The sequence below is a fragment of the Myotis myotis genome, unplaced genomic scaffold (genome assembly GCF_014108235.1).
Source record: "Myotis myotis isolate mMyoMyo1 unplaced genomic scaffold, mMyoMyo1.p scaffold_m19_p_8, whole genome shotgun sequence".
Lineage (NCBI taxonomy): Eukaryota > Metazoa > Chordata > Mammalia > Chiroptera > Vespertilionidae > Myotis > Myotis myotis.
The window spans coordinates 34,837,364-34,856,783 of record NW_023416390.1 but is presented as its reverse complement, the minus strand read 5'-3'; the positions used below and the strand labels follow the sequence as shown (position 1 = coordinate 34,856,783).

The window sequence follows — 19,420 nt, the reverse complement described above, 5'->3', positions numbered from 1 at the left end:
AGATGGCATTAGAGACGCACAGCACCCTGTCCCCAGGTGGCACCCGGCCAGGAGCTGTCATCTGACACGGCCCAGCCCGCCTGGCTGGCGTCTGATTCCAGGTGCAGGTCCCTAGGAGCTGGCTCCTGCTGTCTGTGGAAGGACCGAGTTCACTGCTTTCTCTCCTTTGCCGAGTGGGCAAAGCTGCCAGGAGCCCGAGGAAGGAGCTGAAATGAGGCCCCCAGGAGGCTCAGGAACTGAGGGCATTGGGTGACACAAACCCCTGACAGGAGGCTCACTTCCGGCTGGGCGCCCAGGTGCTGCTGCTGGGCCCGCTCTCAGGTCCAGCCTCCGCCTAGGTGGCCACGTGACCAGAGGACCTTGCCCTGGGAGCCTGGCAGAAGGAAGTGGCTTGTCTTAGGAGCCGGGGGGCGGGGGCTGGGCTGCTTCTCCCCCATCTCTGCTGGAGCCCAGCCTCCACCCACCCAGCTGCCCTGGCCACCGCTCAGCCGGCTACCTGGTGAGGGAAGCCGACCTTTCCCCAGGGCAGAGGGAGGCAGGTAGGGGCCCGCAGGCCCGGTGATGATGGCCTGCCAGGCTCCTGGGAAGTGACCAGGCCTGGGAACACGTGAGTCATTGTTTAAACGTCTATATACTTGGCAGTGTCTGCGTGTGTGTGTATGTGTGTTTGTGTCTGTCTCTATGTGTGTGTGTGTCTCTGTATGTGGATAATTGTGTCTGTGTATGTCTGTGTCTGTGTGTGTCTGTCTGTGTACCCACACATGAATGATCACAAGGGCACAGTGAGGGGAAGGGGTCTGTGGGACTGAGGGCCACGGTGCCGTGTAGGACCTGGGTCAGGGAGGTCGGGGTCCTGGCAGGAGATTCCTGCTTAAATTGCAGTGACAGGCCTTCCGGGTAAAGTGCTCGCAGCGAGGAGGATCCAGGTGCGCAGTCAGTACGGGAACCTCACAGTAATCTCAGTTCTTTCCGTGCTGGGAGGGTCACTCGAGGGACGCCTGACGGGAGACTCAGCGAGCCAGCCCCGCCCTGGAATGTCCTCCCCGACTAGGTAGGCTTGCAGCCCTTCCTGTTGCTGTGGTGGACAGGAGGGGGGCTTGTAAGGAATGAAAGGCCCCAAACGGAGATGCTAGAGAGGGTATCTATCAGCCCTGCTCCCCAGTCCGCATTCCTGGAGCTTCTCCCTTACAGAGACTTCAAAGACCCACCTTGATTAAGATCTGGAGGTGGGGTCAGGCCTGGAGTTTTCAATTTTCACTCTGAACAGAGGGCTTCAACCTCTGATTAGTGAAAGCTTACAACTGTAATCACACAAAAATTATACATAAAAATGCTCACTGAGGCTGATTCATTACAGAGAAAAGAATTAAAACCTAGTGATGCTCCAGTGGTAGGAAAATGGCTCATTAAATTAGAATAGTTGTAGGAATGTTACATCGTCATTGAACATACATAACATGTAGCAATGTGCAAAACTGCCTTTGATAGATGCTGTCGTTGTTTGAAAGGTAGGATACAAAAGTATATGTTAAAACTATGGGTTTTGGTTTGTTTGTTTTTATGATTCATTAAACAAACTAGAAGAAAGTAAGCAAAATGCTATTGCTGGTTGTACTAAGGGCATGGGATTATGAGTAATTTGATTTTTTCATATTCATGATGTATTTATACTGCTAGCAAAATAATATTTTCCAACAAAGATGTATCATTGCCAAAGGAGTAAGACACAGGCACCTGGAATTTCAGAAATGGTCTATGCATTCATAGTCCACCTACTTTGGTTAATTAAAACATGTTTTGGGCTAAAGATTTTCTTGACTCAAGAAGAATGTTATTAACGGGTACACAAAGGCAGCAAGGAGAACTTGAGGGCGATCGATGTGTGAGAACGCATCGCTGCAGGTGTGTCAGGACTTTCCGTGTAAAATTACAGCACCAGTCAATGGACCATCTGCTCCTAAGCAGGTGCCTTAAGAACTTCCAGCCAGAAACAACGTACGAGCCCGGGAGGCAAAGAAAGCCTGAGGATTCCATTTTGAAAAGGGTCCCCCTTCCCGGCTCTGTCCAGTGTAACTGATGTATGAGACAGTGTAAGTTAAGAGGCGTGACATGTTGCATTCACTATTGCAACACGATGGCCACCATCACGTCAGGTAACATCTCCAGCCCGTCACTGAAGTACTGCTCTTTGGTGAGAATTGACGAGCTACTGTCCCAGCAACTTCGAGGTATAAGATACAGTACTGTTAGCTGTAAACTCCATGCTGTACCTTAGACCCCAGAATTTACTCATCGTATAACCGGATGTTTGTACTGTTTGCCCACTCTCCCCATTTCTCCCAGCCTCTGGTACCCATCGCTCTACTCCCTGCTTCTCTGAGTTCAGGGGAAGAGCAGTTTGTAAGTTAGGACTTGCTACTGAGGTGCCGGTCTTTGGCCGATGAGTCCAGGCCAGTAGGCGGTTCCCGGCAGGAGGATTGCACCGCTGACTGGATGCAGGAGCGAGCCCTGCACTTTCCCGACGGGCTGAAGTCACGCCAGGGCCCGGTGCACCTCGTGTGGATGTGAAGGCCGCCGTCGGGCTCCTAATTCTGCCTGTTTGTCTTAGAGGAGCTGCTGGCTCTCAGTAAGGCGGGGTAACGCCCCAGAGGCCTCCCGCTCAGCTCCATAGGAGGCTCAGGGCAGCCCGGCTCAATAAGCTCCGCTCCTCACCCTCGCACCCTCACGGGGTGGCCTTGGAGTGAGTCACTTGCTGCTTTTCTTGGCCACTGGGAGCTGAGCGGCTGGAGGCCCTTCTGCTCCCCGCTTTGCCTGTACCAGCTCACCACGTGCCGGGCTGCCTGGTGTGACTGGCTGTGCAAACCATGCTCCGGAAACAGCACGTCTGTCCAATGAGGGCTTCTTGCTAAGTGAGTCCATGTGGGTTTCTGAGATATTTATGGAACACCTACTGTGTGCCCCAGGAATACAGTCCGTGCACTCTTGAGTGGCTGCAGCCCAGTGGGAGGGAGCAGATATTAACAAAATAATTATATAAATTAAATCTCATTAGAGGTTATAGCCCAACAAGAGTGATAAGTCATTAAAAAATTAGTTCTACGAATTAAGGTAGAGTTGAAACTGAGATAATTTCACTGGAGAAGAGGAGCAGGACCTGGGCCCCATGAAGTCTGTTTTATAAAATGCTATTTATGGGGACTGGACACATGATCGGGGCCAGGCTGGCAGCTGCAGGACCAGAGAGGAGGCTGCAAGCTGAGGGAGATTTGTATCACCCCCAACAGAGAGAAGCAAACAGATCAACAGCCCTTCCCCGGAGGCCGTCCCGGTGTATTTGACGGAGAGCAGTTGGAAACTCTCTGGTGATGTTGAACTCTGACCTCTTGTTATCTCTCTCCGGGCTTCGGGGCGTCTGGACTTGCTGAATCCCCAGGGCTGTAAATTTCATTCCCGGAAGCCAGCTGGCTTTTCAGGTGCTTTCCCACTTTCAGGTTGTGTACATTGCCTTTGGGTTTCATTTTCTACCTACCAGGTGTCAGAATCTGTGAATGAATTGCTTGGAGTTCTGCACGGGTGGGTGGGCTCTCCGAGAGCAGAATGCTCCTCCAGCACCCTCACTGTGTGCCGGTGGGTCTGTGGGATTCAGGAGTCCTGGGCGCTCAGCCCTCCGACACCCCAACAGGACCAGGCAGACCCGGGCAGGTCTAGACCAGATTGCTCCTAAAGCTTGCCTCCTGCTAATTCTCAGCGGAGACCCTGCTCCCTCCCAAGTCACTCCTCTTCTGCCTCAGGCTCCAAGAAATTTCTCAGTTCAGGCAAATGTTTCAAAACATTGGTGTTTTGATGGATTATTTGCCTTTTCCTGTTTTCCATAGTACCCTGTGTTTTCTTCCCTCCCTCCCTCCCTTTCTTCCTCGCTCCCCTCCCTCTGTTATTTATTTATAAAATATATTTTTATTGATTTCAGAGAGGAAGGGAGAGGGAGAGAGAGATAGGAACATCAATGATGAGAAGGAATCATTGATCAGCTTCCTCCTGCATGCCCGCCACTGCGGACTGAGCCCACAACCCAGGCATGGGAATTGAACCGTGACCTCCTGGTTCATAGGCTGACGCCCAACCACTGAGCCATGCGGCTGGGCTCCCTCCATTAGTTATTGGAGGCACTGTAACTTCTGTGAAGAAAATGGACGAAATCATAGCCGTGTCCTCAGCCTCATTAGTGAAGGGAAGCAGGGTTTTGCCATCTTGAAGCTACCTTTTGGGATATGGATTTCAAGCTGTTTATTAAGAAAGAAAAGACTCAGAAAGAACTTTTGACCCTGAAGAGGTTTAGACAAACCTGCTTCAGGAAGGGAGGCTTGGCTTCACGACCTTAAGAACCTTTGCCCTCACTCTAGTCGGGAAGACTCCAGGCCTGCTCGCTGGAAACCAATGTCCCTGGGGCTTTCCTGCCGTGTGTGTGTGTGTGTGTGTGTGTGTGTGTGTGTGTGTGTTCTACTCTTCCTCAACTACCTGTAAATCGCCCATTCTCACTCCTTTGTCCAAAAATGTCTCATATCCCTGATGTTGCCTCAGTGTCTGGGGTTTTCATGTCTATGTAAATTGCACGTGTGTTAACAACTTTGATTTTCTCCTGTTAATCTGTCTCTGTTAATTGGATGAGTAGCTGAGCCAGAAGAACTGAGAAGGTGGGAGGAAAAAGCAGTAATCTATTTTTTAGTCTCCACAGCAGATAATGGGGAGCTTTAGAGAAACATGGATGGAAAACTTTTATGTAAGCACTTTTATCTCCCTAACCCCTCTCTGAAACGTCATGCGTTGGTACCACGAGGCATCACCCTGGATGGTGAAACCCCAGAGTGTACCTTTGAGGGGGTTCCAGACCTGCCACTTGACCCCGCTTCCCCGGGCGTGGGAGGGCCCGTGCCCCTGCTCTGCTGGGCCCGCCACGCTCCGGTCACGTTCTATTTAGGACAGCTTTGTTGGAATCGAGGACTCAGTCCTGTTTGTTTTGAGATTTCCATACCAAACTCTCTTCTCGTCTGTCCTGGCGGGCCACCAGGGCAGTCTGTGGCCGTGGCTGCTTGTTGGGACCGCCGGGGAGCTTGGTCCTCTTCTCACTGCTCCCCCACCCCCCTTCCCGCCCCACCTCCGCTTTCCTCTCCAAACTTCCTCCCCTTCCTTCTTCCCACCCGACCCTGGGTGGGGGCCTCCCTCTTTTCCACCCAGGTGCCTGCCTATGGAGGGTATGGATATTTTTTAGGGAAGTCCTTCTTTCTGGAAGCAATCCATGTAATAAACAAAGACAAATGGTGTTAAAATGCCACTATTGCCCTGGCCAGGTGGCTCAGTTGGTTGAGCGTTGACCCGTACACCAAAGAGGCTGCGGGTTCGATCCCTGCTTGGAATGAGTACAGGAGACAACTGATGGATGCTTCTCTCTTGCAGCAATGTTTCTCTCTTTGGCTCCCTTCCTCTCTCCCTACAATCAATAAAAACACAGCCTCAGGTGAGGATTAAAAATTTTTAAAAATGCCATCGTTTTGCAGCCCCCTAACAATAGGCTCTGATAATGGTCGTCAGTGGTCACAGCATCACAAGGAGACTTCCGCGCACCATTTGCCTCCTGGGAAATGCCCACCACACTCACGAAACTTTCTCGCCAAAAAATAGCCTGTGATCTGACCAGGTTTCTGTTTTGAACCACCACACTATGGAAAAGACAGGGCTCGAAGGAACACAGTCAGTGGCGACCTAGGGATACAATCAGCAAGTCAGGCTAGGAAGCCATGGGATGCTCTGCCTTCTCCACAGACACACTGTAAAGGAAATAAGGGTGCGTGCATATAGACTGAGAGCTGCAGATGGAATAATAGCATGTCGGGGACTTGCTTCAGACTAATCTCTGTGGTGGGGGATCTGGGATGTGGGTGAGATGCGCTCGGCTGGCCGTGGTGGATGGGGGTGACCCTGCATGAGGTCCATAGAATGGTATCCTTTCCCTCCATGTGCTCTGTGTCTGGAAGTTTCCACAGTGAACACATATGCAGGGTTTGCCCAAACTTATTTTGCCCGAAGAGCTGTTTTCCTGCAGGGCACCTCAGGGTGGGTTCGGGGTCTCCCGAACCACAGGAAGGTAACGTGTCTTGAGATCCTTGAAACACCAACATTTTTTAGACAGATATTTTTGAAACACCAACCCTTTTAGGTAGTTTTTTTTTTTTTAAAAATCCTCACCCGAGTATATATTTCCATTGATTGTTTTAAAAAGAGAGTGGAATGATACCAAACCAGGATTATATGAAATGCTGAAAGGTATCCTTTAAGAAGAGGAAGAGGAAGAAAAAGGTAAAGATACAAATTATGAACAACAAATATGCATCTATCAACAAGTGAATCTAAGAATCAAGTGAATAAATAATCTGATGAACAGAATGAACTGGTGATTATAATAGAATCAGGGACATAGAAAGGGAATGGACTGACTATTCTTGGGGGGGGAAAGGGGTGTGGGAGATGCGGGAAGAGACTGGACAAAAATCGTGCACCTATGGATGAGTACAGTGGGTGGGGAGTGAGGGCGGGAACTGGGAGGAGGGGAGTTATGGGGGGGGAAAAAGAGGAACAAATGTAATAATCTGAACAATAAAGATTTAATTAAAAAAAAAAGAGAGTGGAATGATAGATGGGGTGGGAGTGGGGGCAGGAGAGAGAGAGAGAGAGAGAGAGAGAGAGAGAGAGAGAGAGAGACAGAGAGAGAGATATTGCCTTCTGCATACTCCCTGATCATGGCTGGATCGAATCTGCAGCTCTTTGGTGAGCTGGTCAACTCTCTAACCACCAAACAAGCCAGCAATGGCTAGATTTTCTTTTTTTTTGAATCCGTTCACCCTGAACAGAGAGAGTACTTTACCTCCCAGATGTTTCAGACACTTTTTGGAAAAAGTAGTAGATTTTTTAAAAGGGAGGATTAGTGGAATGAGGACAGTCGGCCCATATGATAACTGGCCCAGGGCCTGCAGCCCTTTATTGTACAATGGTCTCTGCTGGGCACCGCTGACGCGCTTTCTACACACAGCTGCTCACATTCCTCACAGCTGGTCAATGCTCTAACCACTGAGCTCAGTCCCCCACTTTCCAGATGAGGAGTTGGGGTGCAGAGCGGAGCAGTGACCTGGAGCTCCATCAGTTCCTCCGTCTGTTCATCCATCCCAGACTGTCTGCCCTCCGCTGGGAGGCAGTGCTGCAGGGTGAAGGTGCTGAGGTTATTTGGTGGCAGACGTTATGTGTCCCCACAGGCCATGGCGCAGGCAGACGGGCGCCCCCAGCCCGGGGCGGGGCAGCCCTACGTGTTCAAGCTGGTCCTCCTGGGAAGCGGCTCTGTGGGCAAGTCCAGCCTGGCTCTCCGATACGTGAAGAACGACTTCAAGAGCATCCTGCCAACCGTGGGGTGTAAGTGACGGACCGACACCCTTTCTTAGTCTCCAAGGGGAGAAGCCAGGGCGTGACCCAGGGAGAGGCACACGGGGCAGATATTGTCTGGTGCCTCGGGCATCATGGGCCCGGGCAGGGAGGAGGTGAGGTCCCGGTGGGGAGGCACAGCAGCCTCCAGAGCTCATCGGAGTCTGCAGGGTGGAGCCTTAAGGTCAGGGCCTCTGGCCCCAGGGGTTGGGTGTGGGGATTGTGTCCGAGTGGGGGTTGGGAGGAGCCAGGGAGCAGCCCTCCAGGCTCTGCTGCTCAGCCACCCTGCCCAGTCTCCCTCTGCTAAGCACTGCCCTGGGCAGGTTACCTGTGAGCAGTCCCCTTTCTGCCTGGACTATTTACCAGCCCGGCCTGGATTCAGGGGGTGAGGGGGTGGGGGGCGGGGGAAGTAGGGCCGACCCTCTCACTGCTCTTCTGAAAGAGACTCTAGGATAGGGCTCCCGGAGGTCAAGGTCTATGTGATCTGCTGGGCTGTTGGCCTCCTTCACATCCCACCTGCAGTGAAAACCCCGATCCCCACCCAAAATAAGGAAACCCAGCATGTTCTTTACGCCTGTCCTCCCGGGAGGCCGCGGGCGGGGTGGAAAGCCACCTCAGAATCAGAGCTGTGGTTTCAAATTTGGCCTCTGCCATGGACAAGCCATCTGTTTCTCTGAGTTCACTCATTCACTCACTCACTCATTCATTCGTTCACTAATATAGCGGGTATCAGTGGGTTTCTGAAAATGAAGATAATAAACGAGGGCTCTTTTCCGAGTTGGAGACAAGGAGTCTACGGGGTAGGGGTTAAAGGTCGCCTCAGTCCCGCCCAGGGCCCACGTGAGGGCCTGTGTTTCTCTCCAGGGAAGACAAGCTTCTGTCTTCTGTGCCTACTCAGTCACTCCTGCCTCATCACCACTTGCACTGAAAACCCCAAACCCCTTGAAAATTCGTCGGGACTTTCTATTGATTGAAGCGGAGCTGCTGTCATCATTTTCAGATGAAAAAGGGAAATGTCGGAAGCTTGGCTATTGAATGGATGAGATGCCCACATGCAACCTGGCAGTGACGACTTTTAAGGTACAACCAACATCAGATTCAGAAATGGGACTCGACGTGGTGGAAAACGAATGAAGGATGTGGATTAATGGCTGACATTCCCAACTCATTCGGGAGAGCAGAGGGCAGGCAGGGGGCTTCGTGTGGCAGCAGACAGCCACCTGGGCAGAGGGCGCCCTTGGCCCATGGTGAAGAGGGGGCCGAGCTTTAGAAGGTTGAAGCGAGGGGGCCAAGTTCATGCAGCTGACAGAGCCCCTCCGAGGCCCGTTCGCGGCCTGCACCCTCAGGATATCAGTCCCACGGAACACCTGCTGCGTTGTGGCCATTTCCCTCCTGACCATGAGCCCGCGTGAGCGGGGAGCCATCCGTGTCCCCACGTTGAGACAGAGACTGTGGCTTTGTTTGACCCAGTCAGTCTGCTCTGGCTGCCTGCAAGCACCACCGTTTTGGGGCTGGAAGTCGAGATCAAGGTGCCTGCAAGGTAGGTTTCTTCCTGAGGCCCTTCTGCTGGTGTGTAGGTGGTGGCCAGCTAACTGCACTCACCGTGGCCTCTTCTTTTTGCCTGCATGGGGGAGGGAGAGGAGAGAGAGGGGGCTCTCTGAGTCTCTCCCCATAAGGGCACTAATCCCATTACAGGGGCCTCACCCTCAGGACCTCATCTAACCCTAATCACCTCCCAAAGGCCCCACCTCTTCATACCCTCACACTGGGCATCATTAGGCTTCAACCTGTGAATTTTGCGAGGACACAAACATTCGGTCCAGACACATAGGGAGTTTATCTGATTCAAGCTCCTGGACAAGCAGGAAAATGTGGGACGTGCCGGCGAGGACCTGGTTGGCGGTCTACCCCACGGGAGTCTCATGAGAGAGTCATGATGTGACCAGCTCTGTGCTGAAATCCTAACCCAGCCCCGCCCTGCCCTCGGTCTGCAGTGGGTGGAATTGTGTTTCCCAAAAGCCAAGTCCAAATCTTAGCCTCCAGAGCCTGTGAGTGTGGCCTTATTTGGAAAAGGGTCTTTGCGGATGTCATTGGTTAAGGGTATTGAGATGAGATCGTGCTGGGTTGCAGGTGGACCCTGAGTCCACTGACTGGGACCTCATTGGAACTCGGAGACGCGGGGAGAAGGTCATGTGAACCCGGAGGAAGACACGGGAGTGATGTGTCTACAAGCACAGGAATGCGGATGGGGCCGGCAGCCACCAAAGCCAGGAGACGGCATGGAAAGGATTCTCAGAGCTTCGGGGGGGACGTACCCCATGATGCCTTGATTTCTGACCTCTGGTCTCCAGAATGGAAGCAATATATTTCTGTTTTAAGCTGCCCAGTTTGTGGTAATTGGTTACAGCAGCCCTAGAAGCTAACTCTCTGCCTTGCAGTGAAAGTTTTAATTTCAAGAATCTCCTAACAGGCTTCAAACTCCACACAGGGTCTGGGTGGGCACAGGGCAGCAGCTTTGACTGGAGCCCCCATCCCCTTCTGCCGGCTCCTCCCCAGTCCCTCTCCTGCCCCCTCCCCACCTCTGTCTTGTTCTGTGTATGACACACCCCACACACTCTGGTTGGTGCCACCAACAACTATGTGAAAGTCAATCACCTTGGCAAGCAAAGCTCAGATTTGTGAGTTAGGGCCCTGGAGCCTATGTCCCCACCCAAAGCCTCCGTGCGTCTATGAAGTGTCTGCAGCAGTTATTTTTGACACTTGGCTTTTGATGGAAACTGCCACCTTCCAGAAGAGGTGTTTGCTCAGCCTTCCCGGCTGTGGGTGGCAGGAAGCACGTGTCCCCGATGGTTCGCTGAGCCCAGGCCTCGCGCCGGCCGGGCCTGAACGGTGGGTGGAGGCCGGGTCCTCCAGATAAAGCTGCCCTGGGCCTCCGGTTCCAGGTGCGTTCTTCACGAAGGTGGTGGAGTTGGGTGACACGTCTCTGAAGTTTGAGATCTGGGACACGGCTGGCCAGGAAAAGTACCACAGCGTCTGCCACCTCTACTTCAGGGGCGCCAACGCTGCACTGTTGGTGTACGACATCACCAGCAAGGTAAGGCTCACCTGCCCGGTGTGTCTCCACGCCTTTCGCAAGGCATCTGCCTGTGTTCGCCCTGCCCTGTGTCTGCAGTGGGCGGAGTTGTGTTTCCCAAAAGCTATGTCCAAATCTTAGCCTCCAGAGCCTGTGAGTGTGGCCTTATTTGGGAAAAGGGTCTTTGCGGATGTCATTGGTTAGGGGTGTTATTGGTTAGGAGGGCATGGCTGGTCCTCCCAGAACACCCTGCACCACTATTCAGGACTCCCACTGATGATGGGGGGGGGGGGGGCGTTAAAGAAACGGAGGCACAGCCCTGGCTGCACATCCCCCACATGGAATATCATCAGGGCAGATGCTAAATACCAGTGAGCAGACACCTAGAGCAGGAGACTGGAAGGGTGGGGCGCGGGGGGAGTCATGGGGGCTTCCTGCAGGAAGGTTCTAGCAGAATGTGGAGGGAAGAGCAGGGATAGCCCTGCTGGGTGGGTGGGGGCAGGGAGGTGGCGGGGCAGGTGAGCAGGAAGGGAAGGCAGTGCTGGGAAGCAGGTGGGCCTGCTCAGGGAGGGAAGGGGCTACGTGGGGCCCGGGGCAGAAGCCCCACTACCTGGTCCGCAGGGCACTGTCTAGCCTCCTGGGACTGTTGGTGGGGGAAGAGGTCCCTGTGGCCCAGACCGAGCAGATGTCCTCCTCATGGGTCAGGCTGGGTGGGGTAGGGTTGGGTGCGAGGGTGGGGTGGGGCTATCTGTCATATGGCCCATAGGATCATAGCATGCTTTATACAATGTGGCATGGACACCTGCTTTCCTTTCCTGGGATAGCTGATGAAGACTGCCCATAAGATTTGTCTGAGGTTCTTTTTTCCTTTTTGAGGACTCCTTCCGCAAGGCTCAGCAGTGGCTGAAGGACCTGGAGCGGGAGTTCCTCCCTGGAGAAGTCGTGGTGATGCTGGTCGGCAACAAGACGGACCTCAGCGAGGAGCGGGAGGTGACCTTCGAGGTAACACTGGGGACGGGTCATTATGTCCAGGAGGAGAAAGGAGTGACCCTGAATCCCCCCACCCCCAGCACTCACATGCACAGCCACCCACACGTATGCACACACACATTCTCACAGGTACATCCACAGGTACACACACGCACACATTCACACATACACACGTGTTTGCCTGCACACACCCAAGCACCCACTCACGGGCACACCCACACCCCCACACCCACCCACGCTGAGAGATGTGGGTTTTCAGAATTTTTCCTTGTGTCTAATACATTCGTGAAGAAGGCTCAAATGAAGAAGTCAATTTTCTTTGCTAGGAACTGAGCAAGGATAGAAAGTTTAAACAGCTGTCGTTCTTCTAAAAGCACCCGCCATGGAGGAGTAAGAGCTGTGGGAGATGTGGGCAGGGGCCTGTATGGGGAGCCCCCAGCCCTCGTGACCCGAGTCCTGGGCGGGCCCCGTCCAGGAGCACCAATGCACAGCACTGAGTCCGCTCCAGGGCTGCGCCTGCTGGTGGGGCTTGCTGCTAGGAGGCTCACTTAGGGCTCACACAAGCTGGAGACAAAACCAAACCAAACCCCCCAAATGGCAATGGTGACCGAGCCACGTGTGGTGTTGAATAGGTGAAGAGAAAGGTGTCGACTAAGCGTCTTAGGGACGCTTTGTGAGCGAGCGCTGCGGGTTTGTGGCTGTTTTCCTCAGGAAGGCAAGGAGTTTGCAGAGAGCCAGAGCTTGCTGTTCATGGAGACCTCGGCCAGACTCAACCACCAGGTGACCGAGGCCTTCAGCGCCATTGGTGAGTGAGGGCCCCAGGGAGCCCGGGGGTGGGGCCATCACGGGTTCCGCCTCATCGGGCCTTCTTTTCTGGCATCCTGGACCCAACAGGATGTCACTAGGGACTGGAAGGTGAGCGGGAGAGTCGGGGCCCGAGCTTCATGGCTCCAGGTGAATGTCAGCGAGGGGTGGGGCCCCAGGACTGTGATGTGCAGGGCTGTGCAGAGCTGGGGGCTCCCTCATCCCACCACCCTCTCTGTCTGTGCTCACAGCTCGAGAGCTGCTGCAGAGGGCGGAGAGGAAGGAGGACCAGACACGGCGGGGAGGTGCCCGGCTGGCCCTAAACCAGGGGCCCACGGGGCGGGCCAAGTGCTGTTCCCGCTAGAGGCAGCCACAGCCACTCCAGGAGGGTCTCGGGGAGGAGCCCCCCAGCCTGACCCAAGCGCCACGTGGACGGTGGTACTTGACTCTGATTCTCCATTCGCACTGGCTAGTTCCTGGGGGTGCCCGGAAGCTGGCATCTCTCCGAAGAACCACTTCCGAAAGCCCGTGGGAGTCATTCAGGAGAGGACCGGTGTCCATGGCCTCACCACCTGCACCCAGACACAGAGTCCCAGTGCCCAGGCCGGGTGCACCTGCCCAGCCTGGCTGCTCATCCACCCTGCTGCTCCCGCCTCCGAGGAATGAAACGGGTCAGAGGGAACAGGGACCTGGTGCTGGGCAAGGCCCACCTGCTTCTGGGAGTGGGGACAGGACGGAGCAGGCGCAGCGGGAGGTGGCAGTGCCAGGGGAAATGGAGTGGCAGTTTTCTAAAAAAAATTAAACTGCTTTCTATAACCTTGTCTCTGGTGCATTTGCAGGGTGGGGATTTTGCCGCACACATCCTAGGGGGCTTGTGGTGAGGGACTCAGGAGGCAGGTCAGGCAGCAGGCAGTGACAAAGGTGGCACAGGACATCTCTCCGATGGTGACACAGGTACACCAGCCTCGTCACTGCCTGTCCCCTTCACAGAGGCCAGGAAGTCGCTGTGGGAGGTGAGCCCCAGTGGCAGGGGGAGTTGTCAGAGGGGCTGTTTTGGGGGGTTGATGTTGGTTTTCATCCTTGCCTCTGGGACTAGGATAAGCAGGTTTGGAATCTTAAACAGGATGTTGTTACCATCTGAAAAGGGTGACTTTGCTACATTGATGGTAAGAATGGACAGAGGGACACATGGAAAACTTCTGATCCCATTGGCTTTGAACTTCCTGGCATTTAAAGGGCACCAGCATTTCTAGGGGCCCCTCCTGTCTGCTCTCTGCTCTCATCCACCCTTTATGGGGACATCGGCCTGGCCCCTGGGCCTGGGTCGCATGTGGGGCTCGGCTGGTGATGGGCCCTGGCAGGGGGCTGATCACGCCATGAAGGCTGGCATTGTCTAGGGGGCTGATCATGCCATGGAGGCCTGGCATTGTCTAGGGGACTGATCACGCCATGGAGGCCTGGCATTGTCTAGGGGGCTGATCACGCCATGGAGGCCTGGCATTGTCTAGGGCAGTGGTGGCGAACCTATGACACGCGTGTCAGAGGTGATACGCGAACTCATTTTTTTGGTTGATTTTTCTTTGTTAAATGGCATTTAAATATATAAAATAAATATCAAAAATATAAGGCTTTGTTTTACTATGGTTGCAAATATCAAAAAATTTCTATATGTGACATGGCACCAGAGTTAAGTTAGGGTTTTTCAAAATGCTGACACGCCGAGCTCAAAAGGTTTGCCATCACTGGTCTAGGGGGCTGATCACGCCACGGAGGCCTGGCATTGCCTAGGCTCCATCTCAGGGAGGTCACCACAGCATGGCTGTGTCCCTGCCAAAGGTCACAGCCTCCCTCCTAAGTTCTGGCTGCTGCTCCTTCGCTCACCCATCAGCCAGGTGCCTGAGTCTCTCTGCATCATCACACCTGGGCAGGCGTTATCCTAATGGCAGAGAGTGGGCTCCTGGCAGACCCAGCTTCTGTCCTGGGGAGATGGAAACAGCCCAGGCGTCCCGCCATTCAGACTGCCCTGGTGCTTATTCTAACAGACATTCCATGGGACCTTTCTAGACAAAACCAGAGCAGATGTCCCAAGGCGCTTTCTTGTCATGACCTTTGAGAAAAGCTAAGGGATAGATAAAGAAAAGGGCCTAATACCTTGGTGGTTTGTTTTTAAATATGTTTTTATTGATTTTGAGAGCGAAAGAGAGACATTGATGAGAGAGAGAGAGAGACATTGATGAGAGAGAAACATCCACAATATCGACTGGTTGCCTATTGTGGGGGGATCAAGCCCACAACCTGGGCATGTGCCCTGACCGGTAGACCTCTTGGGTCGACACTCAACCACCAAGCAACACTGGCCAGGGCTACCTTAGACAATGTTTTTTAAAGATAATTTCACAGGTGAAATCTGACGACTTATTCCAATATGTGTTGCAGTTTCTAACTGTATGTAGTAAAGTTGGACAGTTTTTCACAAGATTATTCCCTCTGCTCCCCTGGCCACTAGATGGCGATCTACCATCACTTAACAGACCAGTAGTTTTAGCTTTACCCAGTGGCCAGATAAGTTTCTATAGAATGAGTACAAAACACGTTTTACATAAATGTTAAAGGCACGATTTAAAATTAAATACCCATTGCATTTTGAAGTTATTTATTACACGTTCTTACAAACTAATATCTTTTAAAAGAATTCTCGTGGTTGGCCACAAGCCTTAGAACAGAAACCACGCGAATTCTCATGATCCGTCTGCAATGTGTTAAGACCAACCAGGCTGCTCCCAGGTCCTGAGTCTTCACTCCTAAATGCAAGGCGTTCAGAGGAATTTCTGATGCTTTGATAGATGGGACAGAAGTATGGAAGTAAGGATGACGTTGATAGGATGCCCTTACATTGATGTCTATTTTACTCCCGTCTTGTCAAACTAGCATTGCTGTGCTAGAATCTATTATTAAAACGCCCCTGGACTCATTTCCACCAAGACACCCCCTGCCAGTGGCTGGATGCATTGTGGTCTGGGGCCCGGGTTCTCTATCACCTGGGATGTGATCTTCCCTTTCCCTGTCCTGTTCCTCAAGAGGCAGGTGGGACTCAACCCTGCATTGGGATCACCTGGCAGCCCGGCAAGCAGCACCCCTTGCCCAACTGAGGCTTTCGTGAAATTGGTTTGCAGCTCTGCTTTGAGGCCTCCCTGGTGAACCCACTATTCGGGCATGGGTGAGGACTGCTGTGAGGGCAGAGGTTCTGTCTGTCCTTCCTTCTCAGGGGTGTCCAGTGCCTGGTACAGTGTCTGACACACACTAGGTGCTCAACAAATGTGTGTCCAACAAAAGGATAGGAACTATTCCCTCCCTCTCCCCTGCCTCCGAAATCTAAAGAAAAAGGCCAGAAGCAGCCTCCACTATGGCTGACACAATTACGGAAGGCTCTCTGTGCCAGTGCTCACCCACCTCAGCTCAGCCCTTCCCAGAAATTGTGGAGTCGGGGTGGGGGTGGGGGGGTGGGCGGGCAGTGGTCCTGGAGCACAAAGGGGGGGGGGGGCAGAGGGTGGCGATGGGGCGGGCAGGCATTTGTTGCTCAGATGCTTCAGGACAAACGGTTCCAGAACTTCACTGGGTCCCAGGAGGCCAGTGTGTGAGCCCACTGACTGCACGCAGCCCAGGAAGCTGCTCCAACCCTTCTTAGCCTGGGTGTGGACCTGGGTTCTCTCAGAGCTGGTGTGTGTGTGTGTGCACACGCGCACACATGTGGTGGAGGCAGGAGATGCAGAGAGGTTGGTAAGTGGCACCTCGGAGCAACCCTGCTGACCTGTTTCTATTGACTGTGTCTCCTCAGACTCCCCTGGAAGAGCCCCCTTTTCCCAGAGGGGTGACCCAGGGACCCATACTTCTTATAAAATTTATTTACTACCTACACTTAGGACAATTTGAGAATCAAAAATTATCTGGCCCAGCCCAGGCCAATGTGGCTCAGTTGGTTGAGCATTGCCCCATGCACTGAGAGGCTGCATGTTCGATTCCCAGTCAGGGCACATGCCTGGGTTGCAGGCTCCATGCTCAGTAGGGGGTATTCAGGAGGCAGTCAATCCATGCTTCTCTCTCATAGATGTTTCTCTCTCTCTCTCTCTCTCTCTCTCTCTCTCTCTCTCTCTCTCTCTTCCTGCCTCTCTCACTGAATTAAATAAAAACATATTTTAAAAAAGTATCTGTAAGGTGTTGAAAAAAAAGAAAAGAAAGAAATTTCTCCTCTTGAAGACTCTGGTGAGCACGTGTTGAAGGCATTGGAGAGTCACCACGTGCCGCCCATAATGTAATTGCTGCCACTGGTGAGAATGTTAGCGGTGCTCACATTACTGGGGGCTCAGAGAGGGACAGGGGCTGAGCTCTTTGGGAAACTGGGCTAGGGACCGCTGTGGTTGCACAGAAAACCCTTATAATTGGAAGATCTTCCGCAAAAAAACAGTCGGACCTGGCATTTGTCAGAGTGGCCCAGGCCCCTCCATCAGACACGATGCCTCAGAAAGCCTGGGGAGCACCCGTGCCCACAGGGAGTGGCTGAATCCACCCTCTTAGCGTGGGGAACACGGGACAGGATAACAACACCACAGGGAACCATCACCTGCGTGGATCTTTCTACAAGACGGAAAGTCAATGTCACAACCAATAAAAAGAGCAGGCACTACAGAGAAATAACGAACTGCAAGTGTGGCTGTAGACTGGAGCCTACAAAAAAAGATGACGAAGACTTCCTGGCAACCTTGGGGATCTTTGACTACACACTAGATGATATTACGGAACTATTAAAATTTGCATCTTGTGATTTGTCATCTTGTGATTACATGGGAGATGGTTCTTATCTGGGGGAGAAATGTGCTGAGCTATGTAGGGGGAAGTCGTGATGTCTGTCCGCAGCTTCCTTCCCAAGGGCAGAGAGAAGGGGGTGAGAGTGAACACAGTAATTACTGTGGGAGCGAAGGGACGGGCATGTGAGGGTCACTGTAATCACTTTCAAACGTTCTCATATGTTTGAAAACGTTCATAATGAGGAGACATAGAAAACATAAAATCGTCTGCGTCTTCATCTCTCTAGGGACAGAAGACGTTGAGTTTCAGGGCTGCCCTAACAAAGTGTCAAACAACAGACATGTCCCACGGTCTGGAGCCTGGAGGCCTGAGGTGAGGCAAGGGCAGGGCTGGTTCCCCCGGGGCCGGAGAGAAGCTGCCCCTGGCCTCTCCGGCTTCTGGTGGTTTCCTGCAATCTCGGTGCTCCTTGGCGTGTGGGACATCACCATCTCTGCCTCCATACTCTGTCTGTGTCCCGATTCCCCCTTTCACAGGAATCCCAACACCCCCCCTCCCCCCCTTATTCCAGTACAACCTCATCTTAAGGATTTATGGCAATAATCCTGTTTCCAAGTAAGGACACATAAGAGGTCCTGGGGTTAGGACTTCCACATACGTACTCTGGGGATACAGGTCAGCCCATCACAGAAGGCCACAACCTGCAATTGTCTGGTGTCCAGCCCAGAGGTGCTGAGTGCTGCCCCTGCTGGTGGGCTAGAGGCAGAGCCAGGCTTGAGCCACATCCTATTCACCTTGGGAAGGTCCTTCCCTCAGGCCCTCTTGCCGGCAGGTCACCACCAGTGACCCTGTCACTGCTCCACCTGATAAGAAGAGCACCCCCCTGCCCCCAGCTGCTGCCCCTGGCACAGCCCCATCTGGGTGGTCTGGGCCAGCTCTGCCTCCTCTCACTGGCTGGTGAGTCGTGGACCGCCTTCTGCAAATGGAGCTGGGACAGCTGGGTGTGGGGTCCTGCTCTGGGTCCTGGACTCTGGGTCCTACTGAGCTTAGGTGAGCAGGAGTCCTGTGGTCAGGGTGGGCTCTGACGGTCCTGCCAGCAGGGTGCAGGCAGAGCTTCCTGTTGGAAATAAGTGGTTAAACCTGCTCCCCAGCCCTGGATAGGAAGCAGGGCCTAGGGGTGTGAGGTTCACACTCACTGAGCACCCATCCATGCCAGCAGCAGCACCTGTGCCCACCGAGCTCAGAAACGAGGTGGGTAGTACTGTCTTGGGGTATTCAGATGTGGAAATTGGGGCTCAGGAAGGTTAAGGGGCTGAGTCTCCCCTCTCCCAAAGCCAGTTACATCTGAGGCAGGACAGGGACACCATGCGATCTGAAACAAGTAGCAAAGGGACACAGTGTGGGCAGGAAGCGATCTAGGTTCGGTCTCCCTGCTGCTGATTGGAAACAAGCAATTCATAATGCTTTTTCTCCTCCGGAGTACCAACAAGGGAGGTAAAGAGGACAAGGGAGGGCCTGAGAGAGGGCGGGGCGAGAGAGGGGCGGGGCCTGAGGGGCAGGGGCTGAGAGGGGCGGGGCCTGAGAGGGGCAGGGCCTGAGAGAGGGGCGGGGCCTGAGAGAAGGGCAGGGCATGAGAGAGGTGCAGGGACTGAGAGAGGGGCGGGGCCTGAGAGAAGGGCAGGGCATGAGAGAGGGGCAGGGACTGAGCGAGGGGCGGGGCCTGAGAGAGGGGCAGGGCATGAAAGAGGGGCGGGGCTTTGAGAGGGCGTGGCCTGAGAGGGGCAGGGCCTGAGAGAGGGGCGGGGCTGAGAGGGGCGGGGCTTGAGAGAGGGGCGTCGGGACCTGAGAGAGGGGCAGGGCCTGAGAGAGGGGCAGGGCTGAGAGGGGCGGGGCTTGAGAGAGGGGCGGGGCCTGAGAGGGGGCAGGGCTGAGAAAGGGGCGGGTCCTGAGAGAGGGTTGGGTCCTGAGAGAGGGGCAGGGCTGAGAGAGGGGCTTGGATGATAGAGGGGCGGGGCCTGATAGAGGGGCAGGAGCTGAAAGGGCTATGCTGCCCTCCTCTGGGCTGGAGCAGAGCGCAGCCTGAGCCACCTTTGGGCGGCTTGAGTGGAGGGCAGGGGGCTGGAGGGGACTAAGAAGGTTCCAGCTCCTTTATTCCCTACTGGGCTCTGAGTGTCCTCCAGGTTTGTCACCACACAGACGCGTGTAGATGAGGCAGCTGCTTTTATTAGGATTGAAGGGAAAGTAGTCCCTGGCGGAGGGGCCGGGGTTTGGGGGAGGCGCCGGGGTTAC

At 53.8% G+C, this 19,420-nt stretch overlaps 1 protein-coding gene across 12 annotated transcripts; it reads left to right on the top strand.

Annotated features, from left to right (window-relative positions):
• RAB17 (RAB17, member RAS oncogene family) lies at positions 1-13,147 on the top strand. 12 transcript variants are annotated; one of them, XM_036320335.1, is made up of 8 exons: positions 1-607; positions 3,285-3,362; positions 5,507-5,512; positions 7,302-7,455; positions 10,407-10,558; positions 11,414-11,539; positions 12,239-12,332; positions 12,805-13,147. In XM_036320335.1, exons 4-8 carry the CDS (start codon positions 7,305-7,307, stop codon positions 13,131-13,133), a joined length of 852 nt encoding a protein of 283 aa, XP_036176228.1. In that variant the 5' UTR covers positions 1-607; positions 3,285-3,362; positions 5,507-5,512; positions 7,302-7,304; the 3' UTR covers positions 13,134-13,147. The 12 variants fall into 12 exon arrangements, with proteins under 12 accessions (XP_036176228.1, XP_036176224.1, XP_036176223.1 ...); XM_036320331.1 differs by having other exon boundaries at positions 2-607; positions 5,452-5,512; XM_036320330.1 differs by having other exon boundaries at positions 2-607; positions 3,285-3,473; positions 5,452-5,512.
• The last annotated feature ends 6,273 nt before the right edge of the window (positions 13,148-19,420 follow it).